This window comes from Chlorocebus sabaeus, chromosome 24 (assembly GCF_047675955.1).
Source record: "Chlorocebus sabaeus isolate Y175 chromosome 24, mChlSab1.0.hap1, whole genome shotgun sequence".
Taxonomy (NCBI): domain Eukaryota; kingdom Metazoa; phylum Chordata; class Mammalia; order Primates; family Cercopithecidae; genus Chlorocebus; species Chlorocebus sabaeus.
In genome coordinates this window covers 52,288,463-52,309,712 of record NC_132927.1, presented here as the reverse complement: position 1 = coordinate 52,309,712, position 21,250 = coordinate 52,288,463, and the positions used below count along the sequence as shown (strand labels likewise).

At 41.2% G+C, this 21,250-nt stretch overlaps 2 protein-coding genes across 14 annotated transcripts in view; both read right to left on the bottom strand.

Moving 5' to 3' along the window:
• Positions 1 to 3,119: 3,119 nt before the first annotated feature.
• The window catches only part of TTLL5 (tubulin tyrosine ligase like 5), a 293,345-nt gene continuing 275,214 nt past the window's right edge, over positions 3,120 to 21,250 (bottom strand). For all 13 annotated transcript variants that reach the window (XM_007987329.3, XM_037984298.2, XM_037984299.2 and 10 more), the window contains one exon: positions 3,120 to 3,772. Coding sequence is in view for 4 of the 13 variants with exons in the window: in XM_037984300.2 (XP_037840228.1) it covers positions 3,701 to 3,772 (72 nt within the window). In the remaining 9 variants the exon portion in view is untranslated. The remainder of the gene's footprint in view (positions 3,773 to 21,250) is intronic.
• LOC103229364 (calmodulin-alpha-like) lies at positions 9,337 to 9,965 on the bottom strand. Its single transcript, XM_073011182.1, is given in 2 exon segments — positions 9,337 to 9,744; positions 9,746 to 9,965. Coding segments are annotated over 2 exon segments (567 nt in total). The 5' UTR covers positions 9,920 to 9,965; the 3' UTR covers positions 9,337 to 9,351.

Here is a 21,250-nt window from a genome sequence, read left to right as displayed (position 1 = left end):
TGTCTGATTCGATAAAGAGCCTTCAATTACCCTTTTTTAAATTCCATGTCTATGGCTACTAATCCGAGGTAACCAGAATCTGGGGCAGAGACTCTCTCAATCACCAAACGCATTGCTTAGCGCAACCACCCTTACACAGGGGCATGCTTCCGCCAGCTGAGAAGATTGCCCTATTGCTTGTGCGTCTTTCCTTCTTGCAGAGTATATTATTCTCAGAGACAGAGGCAGCGGCTCGGATTGGCAGAAAGCATACGAATTTGACTTCCAGATACCTGTGGGCAGAATCCCCTGGTGTGAACCCTTGCCTATGGAAACATGGTCTACCCACAAATTACCAACATCACCGTTTTTGAAAATCTGCCCCCACCCATATCAGTTGAGAATGAGAGAAAATGTGTATGGCAAATGGCGTAAAAATATGAGGCAAATTCTGTTAATCAGGCTAAGCCTAAAAGAGCTAACCAGGAACCCCTTTTCAGACTATGGCCCTCTTCTCAGGGATCTGGGAACCACAGCTCTCTTCTGAGTGAGGCCATGGATCCCACTGTGGTAGGGACATCCACAGTGAGTGGGCACAGAGCAAGGGGCCATCTAGCAGCTCCCGAGAAACACATTCTTCTAGTGAGATCAGTTTGCCACTAGTACAAGAAAACTCCATCTGAAGCTGAAGTGTGCAGGCTGAAGGATGTGTCTGATGTGTTCGTGCCTGTGTGTGTGTGTGTACATGTGTGGGTCCCTTGTTCCTTGTGGAGTTCTCCAAGACTGAAGTGAGTTTGTTCAGCACCTTTTTTTCCCTGCTTTGCCCACGCCCAGCCAATTCTAAGGGTTTCTCTCTCAGTTGTCATCCCATGTGGCACCCACTGACTTCCACCATCGTTCAGAGGGCTATGTCCCCGTCCTGAAATCCTGGCTGACGGGATTATATTCCGTCTTGCTCCAGGGAGCCCGGGGGCACAGAGAGGGGATGCAGTAAGCTCAGCCTGTCAGCCACGGGCTGCTGCTGTCCCAGCATCAGTCTATTCATTTGAGGACCATTCTCAAATTCACTGGGCATGATAACCCCCAAGGGTTTATTTAAAATGTACAGTTTCAGGCTGCAGCTCTAAAAATGTACAGTTTTAGGACTGCAGTAGGGTCGAGGTTGCCTCAAAACTATTAACACATTTCGAGAAGTGGTGCATTATACCTGACATCACTTGTCCTTACTTGAGGCTTCAATATAGAAAAGGGAAGTAATTTTTCTGGCCCCAGATGAAACCCTCTTTTATCCAGCTTTATAGCACTCGCTAAAACGTTGGCCTGCGGTTCATCCTAATGAACCAGGGCAGCTAGATACATTTCCTGGAGTATTCCAAAGAAAACAGAACGTGGTGCGATTCCAAATGGTCTTTTTCTTCAGAGCTCTACTTGTAGGTTAGGCAGCAGACACAAATAGGGACAGGGGTCGGGAGTCAGCCCCCGCATTCTACACATTACTGACAGGTGCTACAGGAACTTGAATCACTGTCTGTCTTCAAAAATCGACGCTTGTTTAGGGGGAGGGTAAAGAGTGGTGTTGGAAATATCACCTCCGTTGGAGGAGGGCTCATAGGATCTGTCTGGTTTATTGCCGAGTGAAGTCCAGTCCCAGTAAAAATGACTTGAAAGCACTTGGAAACATGAAGGGAGAGATCTGGTGTCTTAGCACCTGATCAGCATACGGTAAGTGCAGCAACAAATCAGCTGAACACTTCATTCTGATTGGTTACCTAGAGCAATTTCAAGCACTATAGCCTAAAATTTCTTTTACTGGACTCATACTCTTTTCCCTTGTCACAAGATTCATGTGGTGAGTCCTCCCAAACCCCTTATTTTCCAATTCTACACTTCAACAGGGGACTATGGAGAAATTCTAATTTGTCCCCTAAAAAAAAAGAAAATAAAAATAGAATTACTTTATTAATCTTTGAAATCAGTAATTCCAAAGGGTGCCTTTACCCTGGCTCATATTGTCAACAGTACACCAATTTGTCTCCTCTCTCTAGGGAACTTGTCAATCTAATTTGCTTAACAATCGAGCAAATAGTTAAGGTGGTCCTGAAACTACTCTCCAGTCCTGGGGACATCTGGAATGCGTTCTCACTTCTCTCCTGAAACCCACAGACTTCATCCTTCACAAGCAAACAAAATGTATCCATGCGCCAAAACCTTTGTTTTCATTCACTAAGAAGGCAATAAAGTCCCTTTTCTGTCCTTTTAGGTGTCCATTTTTCTTTTCTCTTTTTAGACGGAGTCTTGCTCTGTCACCCAGCCTGGAGTGCAGTGGCGCAATCTCGGCTCACTGCAACCTCCGCCTCCCAGGTTCAAGCAATTCTCCTGCCTCAGCCTCCCGAGTAGCTGGGATTACAGGCGCCTGCCACTGCGCCCAGTTAATTTTTGTATTTTTATTAGAGACGAGGTTTCACCATCTTGGCCAGGCTAGTCTCGAACTTTGACCTCGTGATTCACCCGCCTCAACCTCCCAAAGTGCTGGGATTACAGGCGTGGGCCACCGCACCTGGCCAGGTGTCACTTTTCTTTTTGGATTTCAACGCTGAGTCTATAGGACCCTGTTGAAGAAGCCCCAGACTCTGGGTTCTCCCTCGATAACTCCCCAGGGCAGCTAAGTTAATCCTTCAGTGAACTCTGCCGGCCACCTCTCAACCTTTTCTCTAGCAGAAGCCAGAGACAGATGACATAGGAAAGGGGAGGAAGAGAGACAGCGGAGGCTTGCGGGGAGAGCACTGGGGCTGCGCTGCATCACGCCGGTGAACTGCGAGGTATGCAACGTGCAACCGGATGCAGAGCTCAAGCCACTGGAGGCCCACGCTGTGAGGGAGCCTGCCTGTCCAGGGCTGATAATGGAGACCTCGGCACATGCCCGCTCCCCAGGTGCGGGAGCTGCCTCTGGGAATAGCCTGGACCCACCATCTGCTGAAATGAAATGTAAAAACAAAACATCTCTTTACAGCTCACATTTCTAAAACGAAGTTTAAAAAATTGCCCAGCAACAAAGTAAAATAACAAACTGGTTCTACTTCAGTCCTGTTTGTGAACATTGATGGTTGGGAAATTAGTAAAGGGGAAAAAAAAAAAGAAAATAAAAATAGAATTACTTTATTAGTCTTCGAAATCAGTAATTCCAAAGGGTGCCTTTAGCCTGGCTCCTGTTGCCAATAGTACACCAATTTGTCTCCTCTCTCTAGGAAACTTGTGATCAACGCTCCTCCTTCCCCCAGACCCTCCGAAAAGGGAGGAGCAACTTTGGTGGACGATGATGTTGGAATTTTAAGCTTGTACAAAGAAAATAAAGCTTCATACTGCAATCTGGAAAAGAAGAGGAAGCAAAATACAAATAGCCAAAGAGCCTCTTTTATATCATCTCTGTGCGGCAGCAGTAAAGGGACAGAGAAGACCTAAGCAGGTTGGGGGCATGGGGCAAAGGGAGGGGAAAAGATACACGTGTGCTCTGATGGGGTATATAATGCATCAGCTCAATGTCCCCACTGCCAAGTTCCATCAAAACCCAGAAGATCTGCTTTCCTGTTGTCCCAGTGAAAGTCTGCATTGGCTGATTGGCAACCATCTACTGCCACTTCTGCTTGAAGGCTTTGGGGACTTTGAGGCAGCAAAAGAAAATACTATGGACCCCTTGAAGTGCTGGTGGATGCTTCACCCTCAGTCACGCACCCAGGAGTGGTGAACAAGTCGTTTCTCTGTGTGTTTGTGGTTCATCTTTTAGTGTGAGCAGGATCTGAAAAAGAGAAAGGCAACCATGAAATGAATGAAATGACAGCATGGGGTTTTACTTAACAGGCAGCAATGTCTGGTTTATCTAACATCACAGAAGAATCAAGAAGTGGTGGCCCAAATAAATGAAGTTCGCCTCCAAGTGCAAAGCTCTTAATTTTTTTTTGAGACGGAGTCTCCCTCTGTCACCCAGACTGGAGTGCTGTGGCGCAATCTCGGCTCACTGCAATCTCTGCCTCCCAGGTTCACGCCATTCTCCCGCCTCAGTCTCCGGAGTAGCTGGGACTACAGATGCCCGCCACCACGCCCGGCTAGTTTTTTTGTGTTTTTAGTAGAGATGGGTTTCACCCTGTTAGCCAGGATGGTCTCGACCTCCTGACCTTGTGATCCGCCCACCTCGGCCTCCCAAAGTGCTGGGATTACAGGTGTGAGCCACCGCGCCTAGTCGCAAAGCTCTTAATTTTAACCACTTTTGTTGGAAACCTTCCTAAAATACTCCTGGTTCTACTGCTGTTTCTTTTCTGTGTTGTTCTCTTTCCTTTTTTCTCTTGGACAAAAACATTTTATCTTTTGCTTTTCAAATTAAAAAATGCTAAATATGTCCATCTTTTCTAGAAACACAGTGTATTATTAGCATTTTTAAAGTGCATGAAAAAATTCTTCCATGTATGCTTTTGAGTTTTTCTAAATTTTCCCTCAGTGTCAGATTGTCAGATAATACTTTGCCTTCTCCTCAACCCCTCAATCCCAACATACACCTATATGCCCACCATCTGGTTTAAGAAAAGGAACTTTACCATTAGCCTGCATCCCTGCTAGACCCTCTCAGTTCTTTCCCATTCTCACCATTCCTGAATTTTGTGTTTATCCTTCCCTTGTTTGCTTTAGAAAAAACAGATTTATGATCTTTATACCCCTACATAATATACTGTTGAGTTCTATGTGGCTTTGAATTTTGTCATGCTCCTGTGATTACATATGCGATCTCAGTATACTACTGGTAGAATTTCTTTGGGTATACACTTAGGAGGGGAACTGCTGGGCCATAAACACTTGCATCTTCAACTCTCTAATGCCATCATGTTTTCCAAAGTGATTATACAGTTTACACTCCCTCTGGCAGTGCATGAGCATCCCCACTTCTCCACATCTCTACATATGGAGAAGCAGTATTGCCTCAGTTTACAATTTCTGTGAATCGTGAGTATTCAATGCTATTCCACTGTGGCTTAATTAGCATTTTCCTGATTAGAAATGAGGTTGAGCACCTTTCAAGTATCTATTGTGTATACATGTTTCTTCTTATATGAAATGTATGGATAAGACTTTTGCTTATTTTCCTATTGAATTCTTATTGATTTTTTAAAAAAACAGTTTTGAGATATAATTCACATATTGTACAATTCATTCCTTTAACATGTACAACTCAACAGTTTTTAGTATATTATATTCAGAGTTGTGCATCCATCATCACAGTCAATCTTAGAACATTTTCATGACCCCAAGAATAAACCCCATACCTCTTCGCCACCACCCCCTACATCTCTCATCCCTCAGCTATAGGCAACCATTAGTCTAGTCTACCTTCTGTCTCTATAGATTTGCCTATTCTGGACATTTCATATAAATGGAATCATGCAATGGTTGTTTGTGACGGGCTTCTTTCACTTAGCATAATGTTTTTAAGGGTCATCTATGCTGTAGCATGCATCACTACTCCTTTTTTACGGCCGAATAATATTCCATTGTGTGTAGACCACATTTCATTTATCCACTCATCAGCTATGGACATTAGGGTTGTTTCTACCTCTTGGCTATTATTAATAATGCTTCTATAAACAATGATGTACAAATATTTGAACTATGTTTTCACTTCTCTTGGGTATAGATACGGAAGTGGAATTAATTGCTGGGTCATATGGCAACTCTTTGTGTAAACCGTTTAAGGAACTGTCAAACTGTTTCCAAAAGCAGTCGCACCATTTTACATCCCTCCCAACAGTGCATGAAGCTTCCAATGTCTCTTTTCCATTACAGCCATTCTGGTGGGCATGAAGTGATGCACTGCTGTGTTTTTTCTTTTTCTTTTTTTGGTACAGATGGGGTCTTGCTGTGTTGCCCTAGCTGGTCTCAAACTGTTCGGCTCAAGTGATCCTCCAAGCTGGTGGCTGCTGACCACTGTGGTTTTATTTCCCCAGTGTCTAAGGGTATTTAGCATCGTATTATATGCTTCTTAGCATGGTATATCTTCTTTGGCAAAACATCTGCTCAGTTCCTTTGCTCATCTTTAAACTTGAGTCATCTTTTTTATTATTAAATTGTAAGCGCTCTGTATGTATTTTAGATACAAGTCCCTTGTCATATACGTGATTTGTAAATATTTTCTCAATTTCATGGATTGTTATTTTACTTCCTTGATAGTGTCCTTTGAAGCACGAAATTTTAAATTTTTGAGCATGTCCAGTTTGTCTATTTGCTTCTTTTGTTGCTTATGCTTTTGATGTCATATCTAAGAAACTGCTTATTTAATTTTAGAAGTTCTTTGCTTAAATATCTGGATACTAACTTTTTGGTTTTTATGTATTACAAACATCTTCACCCAGTTTGTGACTTGTGTCTTCACTCTATGGCTTTTTGAGACAGGGTTTTGCTTTGTTGCCAAGGCTAGAGTGCAGTGGCAGAATCATGGCTCACTACAGCCTCAATCTCAGGGGCTCAAGCAATCCTCCCACCTCAGCCTCCTGAGTAGCTGGGACCACAGGCATGTGCTACCATGCCTGGGCTACTTTTTAAATTTTTTGCAGAGGCAGAGTTTTGCCATGTTGCCCAGCCTGGTCTGGAGCTCCTGGGCTCAAGAAATCCTCCCACCTTGGCCTCCCAAAGTGTTGACTTTACAAGTGTTAGCCGCTGTGCCCTGCCTGGTATTTTTTAAAGGAGATTGTTTTGTAATTTATTAATTTATAAGTGCTACTCAGGAAAAAAATTAGATTGTATTTAGACATGTACTTAACAAGTGATCTTTTCATGAAAGGTTATTTATTTATTTATATTTATTTATTTTCGAGACAGTGTCTTGCTCTGTCACCCAAGCTGGAGTGCAGTGGCATGATCATGGCTTACTTGCAGCCCCAACCTCCTGGGCTCAAACGATCCTCCGGCCTCAGCCTCCTGAGTACCTGGGACCACAGGCATGTGCCATCATGTCTAGCTAATTTTTTTTCTACTTTTTTGTAGCGATGGAATCTCCCTATTTCGCCCAGCCTGGTCTAAAACTCCTGGGCTCAAGTAGTGAGCCTGCTGTCTCAGCCTGCCAAAGTGCTGAGTTTATGGGTACAAGTCACCACACCTGGCCCAGATACGGTTTTTTAAAAATATTAGAAGACTTCTAGAAAATCCAGGACAGTCACCATAAAAACAGGATGGATTATTTTTAAAAAAACACACAAAAAACAAACAACTTTTTTTTTTTTTTTTTTTGAGACAGGGTCTTAACTCTGTTGTCCAGGCTGGAGTGCAGTGGCATAATCATAGCTTACTGCAGCCCCGACCTCCTGGGCTCAAGTGATCCTCCCACCTCAGTTTCCTAAGCAGCTAGGACCTCAGGCGTGTGCCACCAGGCTTGTTTAATTTTTAAAATTTTTGTAGAGACAAGGTCTCCCTATGTTGTCCAGCTGGGTTTGGAACTCCTGGACTCAAATGATCCTCCCTCCTTGGTCACCCAAAGTGCTGGGATTACAGGTGTGAGCCAATGCACCCGGCCCTGACAAAGGGTTTTAAAATAAAAAATTTCAAACATACATAAAAAATAAAACAATATAATACACTTCCATGTTCTCATCATCTAGCTTTGATAATGATCAACGCCCTACCATTTGTTTCATCTCTTCACATTTTTTTTCCTGGAGTATTTTCAAAGCAAACTCAAGATAACATTATCTTCAGAATCTATCTCTGATGAATAAGAAACGAAGGGGGAAAAAAAAAACTCCCACAATATCTTCATGGCATCTTAGAAGTTCTTCATTTTAACCAAGTCAAATGTATCGGTTTTTACCTTTATGGTTTGTGCTTTTTGGTTTTGATTTGACAAGCCCTTTCCTTTTACTGTGACTTTAATGATCTGGTCCTCTAATGTATTCTAAAAGATTTACACTTTTGCTTTTCATATTTAAGTCTTTAATGCAACCTGAAATTGTGTATAGTTCGAAGCACAGATCTAATTCCATTTTTTCCTACACGATAACTGATTGTCCTAACGCTATTATTGAAGTCTATCCTTTCCTCCTCTAACTGCAGTGCATCTTGGTCGTAAGTTATTTCCTATATATAGACCAGTTTTAGGTTTCTCTATTTGGTGTCAATATCACACTCTCTCAAGCATGTTAGCTTGATGCTAATTCTTGTAATCTGGTTAAGACAAGTCACACACAGCCCCCTACTGGCATCCCCATTCTTTTTAGGAGTATAAGGATTTTTCTCTCTTTCATACACATTTCAAAAAATAAAAATAAACAACTAATACCCTCTCAAATATATAAATCAATTTTAGGGAGAACTGACATCTTTACAAAACTGTAACTTTTTTTTTTTTTTGGAGACAGAGTCTGGCTCTGTTGTCCAGGCTGGAGTACAGCGGTGTGATCTCAGTTCACTGCAACTTCTACCTCCTGGGTTCAAGCAATTTTCGTGCCTCAGTCCCCTGAGTAAGCTGGGACTACAGACATGCACCACTACGCTCAGCTAATTTTTTGCATTTTTAGTAGAGATTGGTTTTGCCATGTTGCCCAGGCTGGTCTTGAACCCCTCGGGAGCTTGGGTAATCCCCCTTGGCCTCCCAAAGTATGTGGATTACAGGCATGAGTCACTGCACCAGGCCACAAACTGTAACTTTTAATCCACGAACATGTAGGCCTCTCCATTAATTTCTTAAAGTGTCTCTCGATAAGGGGTGTGTGTGTGTGTGTGTGTGTGTGTATTTTAATCACAAGTCTTACATATCTTTTGTTAGATTTATTCCTAGGCATGTGCTTTAATGCTCTGTAAAGTGTATCTTTTCTGTAATCACATGCTCTACCTGTTGGTGCAGAAATATAGAAATGCAATTGATTTTGGAAAATTCTCTGATAAAGCCAATAATCTATTTGAACAATCTTTTTGGGTTTACAATCAAATATGTTGTCTGAGAATAATGGCAGATCTGCCTCCTCCTTTCTGATCCTATGTTATTTCCTTGTCTTGGTTTACTTTGCTGGCGAGGATGTCCCTCCCACTACATCACTGACTGGAAGTGACGGTGGGCTCCCTTGTCTTGCTCCTCATCTTAAGGGAATGAATACTTTCAAGGAATCCCAATTAAAATTATAATGTTTACTGTTGGATTTTGTAGAGATATTTTATTATTAGGTAATGAAAATTCCCTTCTATCCTAGGAACTTTTTTAAAAGTCATGAAGATACAAATGCTAATTCTGTATCCATTGAAAGAAGCATATTCTCCCCCTTTAATCTGTTACTGGAATAAATTACCTTAGTCAATTTTACTTTTCAAATTGTAATTGTTTTATTTATTTATGTTTATGAAGTCCTAATTACTATACATGCATTTTTTTTTGGCAGTAGGGAGAAACCTTTCACAGATAAGTGACAAAAAAAAAGGCAAGTAACAATTTTGTACAAGAAATTTAACACATTTTGTACAAGGTCTTCGCTTTGCTGACATCATCTGTACAAAGTCTTCATAGTTTACTTGACTGTCACCATCAGTATCTGCTTCCCTGATAATTTCATCAACTTCTTCATCTGTTAACTTCTCTCCAAGGTTTGTCATCACATGAAGTTCTGCAGCACTAATAGAGCCATTGCCATCCTTCTCAAACACACTGAATGTTTCTCTAATTTCTTCTTCACTGTCTGTGTCTTTTATTTTTCTTGCCATCATTGTCAGAAATTCATGGAAGTCAACTGTGCCATTACCATTGGGCATCTACTTCACTAATCATGTCCTGTAACTCTGCTTCTGTGGGATTCTGCCCAAGAGACGTCATTACAGCTCCCAATTCCTTTGTTGTTATAGTTCCATCACCATCTTTGTCAAATAGTGAAAAAGCTTCTTTGAATTCTGCAATCTGCTCTTCAGTCAGTTGGCCAACCATGCTGCTAGCGCAACCAGTTTCTGAGACGTGACTACACAACCACTCAGTTCGCTTGCTCCACTCAGACTAATGTCAATTTCTAAATATTAAACAACTGTTGGCCAGGTACAGTGGCTCGCGCCTGTAATCCCAGCAATTTGGGAGGTCAAGGCAGGTAGATCATGAGATCGGAAGATCGAGACAATCCTGGCTAACATGGTGAAGCCCCGTCTCTACTAAAAATACAAAAATTAGCTGGGTGTGCTGGCACGCACCTGTAATCCCAGCTACTTGGGAGGCTGAGGCAGGATTATTGCTTGAACCTGGGAGGCGGAGGTTGCAGTGAGCTGAGATCACACCACTGCACTCCAGCCTGGGTGACAGAGCAAGACTCCGTCTCAAAAACAAAACGAAACAAAACAAAACACCAAAAAGAACAATTGTTGAATCTCTGGGATAAACCTAACTTGGTCATGATACATTCACTTTTTAAACATTATTAGATTCAAGTTGCTATTATTCTATTGGGAATTTTTTGCCTTTTTTTTTTTTGAGACAGAGTCTCATTCTGTCACCCAGGCTGGAGTACGGAAGTGTGATCTCGGCTCACTGCAAACTCCACCTCCCAGGTTCAAGCGTTTCTCTTAGAGAGTCTCAGTCTCCCAAGTAGCTGGGATTACAGTCACCCACCACCATGCCGGGCTAATTTTTGTATTTTTAGTAGAGACGAGATTCACCATGTTGGCCAGGCTGGTCTTGAACTCCTGACCTCAAATGATCCACCTGGCTCGGCCTCCCAAAGTGCTGGGATTACAGGCATGAGCCACCGTCCCTGGCCTGAATTTTTGCATTTTTATCCACAATTAAGAATGTCTTGCAATTTTAAAACGTTTTCTGTAGACTGTCCTTGCCAGGTTTTGATATTAAGATAATAGAGTTGGAAAGTGTTCCCTCTTTTCTTATACTCTGGAATAGTTTGTAGACTGAAATATTTGTTCCTTGAATGTTTGGTAGGACTCACCAGTAAAACATAAAAGCCTAGTAATTAATTTGTGGGAAGATTTTTGTTCTTGATTCAGTTTCCATAATAATTAAAGGAATATTTGGATTTTGTATTTCTCCTTGAGTAAATATTTGTAAGTTAAATATTAAAATTGTATTCATCTCACCAAAGTTCTAAAAATATATCAGCATATCATCATAAAGTTATTCACAATATCTTCCTGCAATCTGTTTAATCTCCGAAGCATATATAATAATGTCTCTAACTCATTCCTCTCAACTGTGTGTTTATTTTCCTCTAGATCTTTATTATCATTTTTTGTTCTTACTTTCTTTTGACTTATTTTGTTTTTCTTTTTTTTTAACTTCTTAAACCAGATACTTGGCACATTAACTTTCAGCCCCTCCTCTTCTCTCACTGCAATCATAAATTTTCCTTTAGGTATTACTTTACCTACATTTCTCAATTTTTTATATTAAACAACATTTTAAAACTATTACTATTATTCTTATTTTTTTTTTTTTTGGAGATGGAATTTCACTCTGGTCACCTAGGCTGGAGTGCAATGGCGCAATCTCAGCTCACTGCAACCTCCACCTCTCAGGTTCAAGCCATTCTTCTGCCTTAGCCTCCCGAGTAGCTAGGATTACAGGTGCCCACTACCACACCTGGCTAATTTTTGTATTTTTAGTAGAGACAGGGTTTCAGCATGTTGGCCAGGCTGGTCTCAAACTCCTGACCTTAGGCAATCCACCCGCCTTGGCCTTCCAAAGTGCAGGGATTACAGGTGTGAACCACTGTGTCCCACCAATTACGATTTTTAAATTAGTTAACTCTTTTCTTAATTTCCAAAAATATGAGGATTTTTCCAGTATCTTTTTGTTATTGCATGGTGGTCAAGGAACATAGTGTTTGAAATGTGATTTAAGGCCTACTACATAGTTTCTGCAACTCCCCCATAGAAGCTTGCAAAGAATGTGCATTATGCAGTTATTTAGTGTGATGTTCTATACATGCCTATGAGATCAAGCCTGTTAATGATGTAGACAAAATTTCCATTTTTTTTTTTTTTTTCTCTGTTGCCCAGGCTGGAGTGCAGTGGCATGAACACAGCTCACTGCAGCCTAAATCTCCTGGGCTCAAGTGATCCCCATGCCTCAGCCTCCCATGTGGCTGGGACCACAGGCACACACCACCATGCCCAGCTAATTTTTCAATTTTTTTGGAGAGACAGGATCTCACTTTGTTGCCCAGGCTGGCCTCAAACTCCTGGGCTCAAGTGATCTTCCTGCCTCAGCCTCCCAAAGTGCTAGGTTTATGGGTGTGAACCACTATGCACAGCCTCTTAAATTTTCTTATTATCAGAAACATTACTTATTATCAGACTGCTCAATCTAGCAATTACTGAGTTACATTAAAACCTTCCAATATAAAGCTAGATTTACCTATTTTTCTTATGGTTCTGTTAACTTTTTGCCCAATGTACTTTTCACACATATGTATTTATTAAATAAAAAAAATTAAATATACTAAAGTAAGTTAATAAGAAAAGGTTGAGTACTTTCTTGGTGAACCTTTAGCCATAATGTAGTGACCCTCTTTATTTTTTGTTATGCTTTTTGCCTGAAAATCTATTTTGTCTGATAAATATAGCTACATCAGCTTTCTTTCTTTTTTTTTTTTTAATTATACTTTAAGTTCCAGGGTACATGTGCACAACGTGTAGGTTTGTTACATATGTACACAAGTGCCATGTTGGTGTGCTGCACCCATTAACTCGTCATTTACATTAGGTATATCTCCTAATGCTATCCCTCCTTCCTCCTCCCACAATAGGACCTGGTGTGTGATGATCCCCTTCCTGTGTCCAAGTGATCTCATTGTTCAATTCCCACCTATGAGTGACAACATGCAGTATTTGGTTTTCTGTTGTTGTGATAGTTTGCTGAGAATGATGGTTTCCAGCTGCATCCATGTCCCTACAAACGACACGAACTCATCCTTTTTTATGGTTGCATAGTATTCCATGGTGTATATGTACCACATTTCAGTCTGTCACTGATGGACATTTGGGTTGGTTCTAAGTCTTTGCTATTGTGAATAGTGCCGCAATAAACATACGTGTGCATGTGTCTTTATAGCAGCATGACTTAAAATCCTTTGGGTATATCCCCAGTAATGGGATGGCTGGGTCAAATGGTAATTCTAGTTCTAGATCCTTGAGGAATCGCCACACTGTCTCCCACAATGGTTGAACTAGTTTACAGTCCCACCAACAGTGTAAAAGTGTTCCTATTTCTTCACATCCTCTCCAGCACCTGTTGTTTCCTGATTTTTTAATGATTGCCATTCTAACTGGTGTGAGATGGTATCTCATTGTGGTTTTGATTTGCATTTCTCTGACGGTGAGTGACGATGAGCATTTTTTCATGTGTCTGTTGGCTGTATGAATGTCTTCTTTTGAGAAGTGTTGTTCATATCCTTTGCCCACTTTTTGATGGGGTTGTTTTTTTCTTGTAAATTTGATTGAGTTCTTTATAGGTTCTGGATATTAGCTCTTTGTCAGATGAGTAGATTGCAAAAAATTTCTCCCATTCTGTAGGTTGCCTATTCACTCTGATGGTAGTTTCTTTTACTGTGCAGAAGCTCTTTAGTTTAATTAGATCCCATTTGTCAATTTTGGCTTTTGTTGCCGTTGCTTTTGGTGTTTTAGATATGAAGTCCTTGCCCATGCCTATGTCCTGAATGGTATTACCTAAGTTTTCTTCTAGGGTTTTTATGGTTTTAGATCTAACATTTAAGTCTCTAATCCATCTTGAATTAATTTTCATATAAGGAGTAAGGAAAGGATCCAGTTTCAGCTTTCTACTTATGGCTAGCCAATTTTCCCAACGTCATTTATTAAATAGGGAATCCTTTCCCCGTTTCTCGGTTTTGTCAGGTTTGTCAAAGATCAGATGGCTGTAGATGTGTGGTATTATTTCTGAGGGCTCTGTTCTGTTCCATTGGTCTATATCTCTGTTTTGGTACCGGTACCATGCTGTTTTGGTTACTGTAGCCTTATAGTATAGTTTGAAGTCAGGTAGCATGATGCCTCCATCTTTGTTCTTTTGGCTTAGGATTGTCTTGGCAATGCAGGGTCTTTTTTGGTTCCACATGAACTTTAAAGCAGTTTTTTCCAATTCTGTGAAGAAAGTCATTGGTAGCTTAATGGGGATGGCATTGAATCTATAAATTACCTTGGGCAGTATGGCCATTTTCCCAATATTGATTCTTCCTATCCATGAGCATAGTATGTTCTTCCATTTGTTTGTGTCCTTTTTTATTTCACTGAGCAGTGGTTTGTAGTTCTCCTTGAAGAGGTCCTTTACATCCCTTGTAAGTTGGATTCCTAGGTATTTTATTCTCTTTGAAGCTATTGTGAATGGGAGTTCATTCATGATTTGGCTCTCTGTTTGTCTGTTGTTGGTGTATAAGAATGCTTGTGATTTTTGCACATTGATTTTGTATCCTCAGACTTTGCTGAAGTTTCTTATCAGCTTAAGGAGATTTTGGGCTGAGACAATACAATCTAACTATATAATCATGTCATCTGCAAACAGGGACAATTTGACTTCTTCTTTTCCTAACTGAATACCCTTTATTTCTTTCTCTTGCCTGATTGCCCTAGCCAGAACTTCCAAAACTATGTTGAATTGGAGTGTTGAGAGAGGGCATCCCTGTCTTGTGCTAGATTTCAAAGGGAATGCTTCCAGTTTTTGCCCATTCAGTATGATATTGGCTGTGGGTTTGTCATAAATAGCTCTTATTATTTTGAGATACGTTCCATCAACACCGAATTTATTGAGAGTTTTTAGCATGAAGGGCTGTTCAATTTTGTCAAAGGCCTTTTCTGCATCTATTGAGATAATCATGTGGTTTTTGTCTTTGGTTCTGTTTATATGCTGGATTACGTTTATTGATTTACATATGGCCATTACATAATGGTAAAGGGATCAATTCATCAGGAAGAGCTAACTATCCTAAATATATATGCACCCAATACAGGTACATCAGCTTTCTTTTGGTTGGTATTTCCCCAATATATCTTTTTCCAACCTTTTTCTTTCATCCTTTCTATATGCCTATGTTTAAGATTTTCTTGTTTTAATAGTCTAAAAGTAGATTTTTAGAAAATTCCAGGCTGACAATATAACAATTTCTGGTTGGCCATTTTCCCTTCCCTCCACTGCTCCCACCTGGTCCCTGCCTGATGTAGCAGCCACAGCCATCCTGTGAAATCCTCTGCTCAGAACCCCTTGATGGCTACCACTACACTCAGAAGACAAGTGCAAGTCCTCTCCTGGGCCCCCAGGGCCTGAATGATCTGGCCCCTTGTCATCTCTCAGCCTCATCTGTTCTCACTCTCCTCTGCTCTCTCGTGCAACACGACAGCTCCACTTGAATTTCCCAATCACAGCAGCCACATCCCTCCCTCCAGGCATGTGCTCCCACTGTTCCCTCCACCTGGAATTCCCTTCTATCCATATTTGCCGGCTTATTCCCTCTTCTTGAGTTCTTACTGCAAAGGCCATGTTCTCTGACTACTTTATTTAGAATAGCGAACCTCTCCATTCTCTACTTTCTTTCACTGCTTTTTCTTTTTTTCCTCTCTAGAACATTTCCCACTATCTCATGTACTGTTTGTGTTACTTATTTGGTCTGTTGTTTGTCTCTCCTATTGGGGATTTTTGGTTGTTTTGCTCACTGCTCTACGGCTTGTGCCTAGTGCCTAGAATAGTGCTGAACACACAGAAGATGCTTGGTCCATATTTGTTGCATTCATGAATCAGTCTTTGACTTTCACTGGAACATTGAATCGACTCACATTTTGGAAAGGACCAATGCTTTTATTTGTTTGTACTGTTTTAAGCTGTGCTTTCTATTTGTTTTACCTCTTCCATGTTTCATTTTCTTCTTTGTGGATTTATCTCATTCCACTTTCTCTCTGCTACTTTGGAAGTTTTTTATTTTTTTAAATACTTTATTCATTTAACAATTGTAATATGTTAACTATGTAAAGCTAAAATTCATCAATAACCTTAACTTTTCACTGTACAATATGAACTTAGATGACTTTAATTTTGAACCATCTGCTCTCCTTGATTTACATGATATGGTGGTTTGGATATTTTCGTTTTCTTTTTAACCTCACAAGAACATTATCATCATTTTGTTGCTCATTATGTTGTCCCCAATTCCTCCTGCATTTCAGGCCTTTCTTCTGGTATTATAATACCTTCCTCTGTCTGAAATACATTCTTTAGACTCTTTGGCAAAGGTCTACTAGCGACAAACTCTTTTGGGTGTTATGTGTTGGAAAATGTGTTTCATCCTCATTCATGAAAGATATTTTTGCTTAGAATACATCTATGGTTTAGTAAGTATTTCCTTTCCTCAGTGGCAACATTACACAGTATTTCTGTTTCCATCTTTGCTGCTGAGAAGTTAGCTGTCAATCAGACTGGAATTGCTCTGGTAATCCTTCCACTCCCTCCAGGTGCTTTAACATCTTTTGACCTTATTGCTCTAAAGTATGATGTGTCTAGGTGTGGATTTCTTGTGAATCACTGCAATATGTGTATCTTTCACTAGTTCTGGAAAATGTTCAGCCATTATCTCTTCAAATATTGTCCCTTTCCATTTTTTCTTTCCAGAGCTCCAATTAGATATTTACTAGGCCTTCTCAATTGGCTTTCTACCTCTTTCTTTCTGTGCCGCATTCCCGATCATTTTTCAATTTTTTATTTATTTTTTGAGCAGAAGCGAATGTTTATTAAAAAACTTGAGAAGGCCAGGTGCTGTGGCTCATGTCTGTAATCCCAGCACTTTGGCTGAGGCAGGTAGATCATGAGGTCAAGAGATCAAGATCATCCTGGCCAACATGGTGGAACCCTGTCTCTACTAAAAATATAAAAATTAGCTGGGTGTGGTGGCATGTGCCTGTAGTCCCAGCTACTCATGAGGCTGAGACAGGAGAAAAACTTGAGCCTAGAGGGCGGAGCTTGCAGTGAGCCAAGATCACACCACTGTACTCCAGCCTGGTGACAGAGCGAGACTCCATCTCAAAAAAACAAAAAATTATATATGTTACAAAATATATACATTATAAAATTATATATTGTATGTAATAAATATTATCATATATATATAAAACGTTTAGAGTAGGAACAAAAAGAAGGAAAGTACACTTGGAAGAGGGTCAAGCGGGTGACTTGAGAGATCAAGTATGAGGTTTGACCTTTTGACTTGGGGTTTTATATGCTGGCATACTTCTGGCATCTTGCATCTCTTTTCCCCTGGTTTTTCCCTTGGAGTGGGCTGTCCACATATGCAGATGCAGTTGTCTGCTAGCAGTTGGGAGGTGAGCATGCGCAGTGTGTTTACTGGAGTTGTACACATGCTCACTTGAGGTGTTCTTCCCTTACCAGCCGAATGTCCCTAGGAGGTCATATGTCAGTTAAATATTTCGCGTCTTAGTGCACATGCTCAAGCCCACTCCCCCAACTCCTGAGATCTTACCAGGAAGTTACTAATCATCAGTTTCAGGTTTTTCCTCTCTATAAGGAGACTGCCTTTCCCTGGTGCTGACTGCAACTGATTATTATTTTAGAGAAACAGTTAACAACTGCCTGATCATCACCTGATGGTCACCTCACATTCCTGGTTGCGGTGGGAGGGGGTAGGGCTGGAGCCCTTTCTTGCCATGCTCATGTCTGACTACCTACTGTAAGCTTTCCCTACTCAAGAGTCCAAGATCCCAATTCTTTGGGGAAAATGGATGAAAGTCAGTCTTCTGTAACTGCTTTCCACTGACAGAGAGGTGGTAGTTGGCTGTTCTGTGGGTTTTGGCCTGTTGCTAGCTGTCAGGGCAGGGTAGCTCCGTGGATTGGTGAAAGTGGGATCCAGCCAGGCTCAAGGGAGACAGGGGGAAGATTGTGCCTTTGTTCGTTCCACTGATGGGCAGTCTAGGGGTCTTTTGTAGAAGGGTGACTCCTGAATATTGAGAGGATGGTATCCCTCACTGAGGATCATCTGAAGCTTGACGGCAAGTAGGGAATGTATTCGAGTCACACAGCAAAGTATGTTACTGGCGGAAGGTATCCAAGTCACAGGGCACCAAAATATGTTAGTAGCAGTGAATCCGTATCTGTATGGGTCTGCCGCAGCCTCAATTCTTGCCTCCTCAGAAGAAAGAATTTGACTGAGGGGTATAAGGCAGAAGGAGAGACCAAGGCAAGTTGTAGAGCAGGAGTGAAAGTGTATTAAAAAGCTTTAGAGCAGGAAGGAAAGCACATGTGGAAGATGGTCAACCAGGCGACTTGAAAGACAAGTGCGCAGATCACTTCTTTAAATACATCTTTGAGTTCATTAAATCTCTCTTCAGTGAACTGGGTCAAATCTGCAGGTAAGCCCCTCCACTGATTTTTAAACTTTAATTATTATTATTTTTCAATTCCAAAAGAGCTACTTAGTTCTATTTCAAATCTGCTTGGTCGTAACTTTAATCTCTTGGTTTACTCTCTCTTTTAATTTCTCTAAACATGAGAGAAAATTTATTTTGCAGGATTTGGCAATTTCAATATCTTAGTCTAACACTGTTATCTATTACTTTGCTGGCTTTGCTCAGGGTGCCACGTTTCTTTGTTTTGTGACTTTAAACTCTGATCTCATAAAACTTTACCTGTGAGAATTATTTGAGGTTTGGGTTGGAGGAGGATTCCTCCAGATAAAATCTGCATTTGATTCTGCTAGGTGCCTTAGGACCATCTTGAACTCTCAGTCTGAAGTTTTTCAGGCCACCTCCAGAAGGTGAACAAGGGGTTCAGCCTGTGGTTATAAATTACCAGGGGAGATTCTCCTTCTCCACTCCACTTAGCACCAAGTTTCCAGATAGGCAATTTTCTTTCAATGCCTGAGGGTCTGAAGGGTGGATGAGAGGGAGGGTTTATTTTTAGTTGACTTACACATGGAGACTAGAGCTGGCACCCTGGGGTCCCATCTTTACGTGAAGGGTCTCCTACTAGGCTCGTCACCTTAAGATTTACCTATTGTCCCTTACATGCTGCCATAATTCTGGTACAGAGCTACTTCAATTCTCACTCCTGCCTGGTGATCCAGTGATGGGGTCATAAGAGCAGGAGAGGTATACAGAACGATGTTACTGCATTTGCCCCTCACTGCCTCTATGACTACGACTACAGCCCAGCTTTTCCCCAACATCCCCCACACCCGCTTTGTTCGTGGGACTTTGAAATACTAGCCACTGAAGCTAATCTATCTTTATTTTTGCTTTAATAGTTTGGCCTGGAAATTCTGTCTTTTTTTTGGCCAAATGTCTACAGATAATACTGTCTTTATACACTCACTTGGCATTTACGAAATAAATGAAGTTATATCTTATTATGTTAGTCCTAAAGTCAACAAGCAACACAAACATAAAATATATTCAGAACTACCCTAAAAAGTCTTAAAGCACCTGTAAAATACATCATGTCAGTTTGGCAACTATCAGGGAGTCCCACAAACACACTTATTCTTCCATCCTTCTGTTCTTTCATTAGCACCCAACTAATATGAGTGGCTTATGTTTAGGGCCATAGAGAACGCAAACATTTTTAGACATTGTGATCAACATTTGCCAAGGTAAACTGCACTATGAGAATCACCTAGGAATGAACCGTTGAAGCCAAGAGCAGATTCACATCTCATGCTGATTTGGAAGCATAAGTTACCTGAGAGGAATGGTGGATAGACTCTCCTAAACTATCTAAATCATTGTTTCTTTTATTGTTTGGAGGGACACGGAGAGGGACTTTGTCTTGCATATATTGCTTATTTTCACTGCTAGACTCTCAAGTGCTGAGACAACATCTTACAAATTTTCACATGACCCAGGGCACCCAGCATTTTATGGGTGGCAAAAGACTTCCAACTACCAATACAAAGTAGGCTTCTACAAACAACAAAAGGCCTGATGTGGTAAGTGGCAATCTGTACTTCCAGGCCAGTGCTTCTACCACCCATCAGCTGTCTGAAGGTAAGGGATACGCATTTTTTTTTTTTTTTGAGACAGAGTCTCGCCATGTCTCCCAGGCTGGAGTGCAGAGGCATGATCTCGGCTCACTGCAAGCTCTGCCTCCCTGGTTCACGCCATTCTCCTGACAGCCTCCCGAGTAGCTGGGACTATAGGCCCCTGCCACCATGCCTGGCTAATTTTTTTGTATTTTTAGTAGAGGTGGGTTTCACCGTGTTAGTCAGGATAGTCTCGATCTCCTGACCTCGTGATCTTCCCGCCTCAGCCTCCCAAAGTGCTGGGATTACAGGCGTGAGCCACCGCATTTTTATAAGATCCTATGACTCATAGCTTTTCCAGTTCAGTTTAAAAAAAAAAAAAAAAAAAAGTTCATTGCGAATTCCCTGCCAATAAAGAAGGCCCTAAGCTAGGCAGGTGTGGTGATGCATGCTTATAATCCCAGTTTAGGAGGCTGAGGAGGGAGAATCACGTGAGCCCAGGAGTTCAGGATTCAAGACCAGTCTGGGCAACATAGCAAGACCCTGTCTCTAAAAAAAAACAGAAAAAAGAAAAAAAGAATACAGTAAAAAGAAAAAATTACCATCTGGAAAATGGGGCAAATAAAGAAGGCCCAGACCTCAAATGTTATGAATATATAACCAAAGCTATTTTTCTCCCTCCAAGGTCTGAAGTGAGTAAGAAAAATAAAATTAAAACCTTAATTTAAAATATTACCTAAATGCAAAGACGTTTACCTCTTAGATTTGTCCCTAAGGCCTTGCCAACTGATCTGGACAGCCCTGGTAGTATCTTCTGGCAACATTTTGGTTTGATAAGAAAGGAAGTGAATGAATCAATTTATTTATATCCTGAGTGACATTAGTAGAAACAGACAGCTGGGGCGTGTGCGCCAACCTGCTGCCCCTCACCTTCCTGGGCATGGCTCCGGTATGTAGGAATGAATAACACAGGCACAAGAGCATCAGATCCATTTCATGAAACCCTGCCTGGGTGTCACAAAGGCGCCGGGCACAGCTGCAAGGGGTTTGTTCAGAGCAAAGACAGCCCAAGGAACTCTGCAATGCAGCCACGTGCTGACTACAGCAGCACCACCAAGCCCTCATGCCCTCCCAGAAATCCTTTTTAATTTCTCATGAGCAGTGCAGGCATCTGGTTCAGTTCAGATGCTAAAACCAACAAAAGCTCGAGTTTCCATCCATGGGGGAAGATTTCCTTTCTATTCGCAAATGAGTGTTGAGTAATTTTAATAAAAAGGTATTTTAAGGAATTCTAC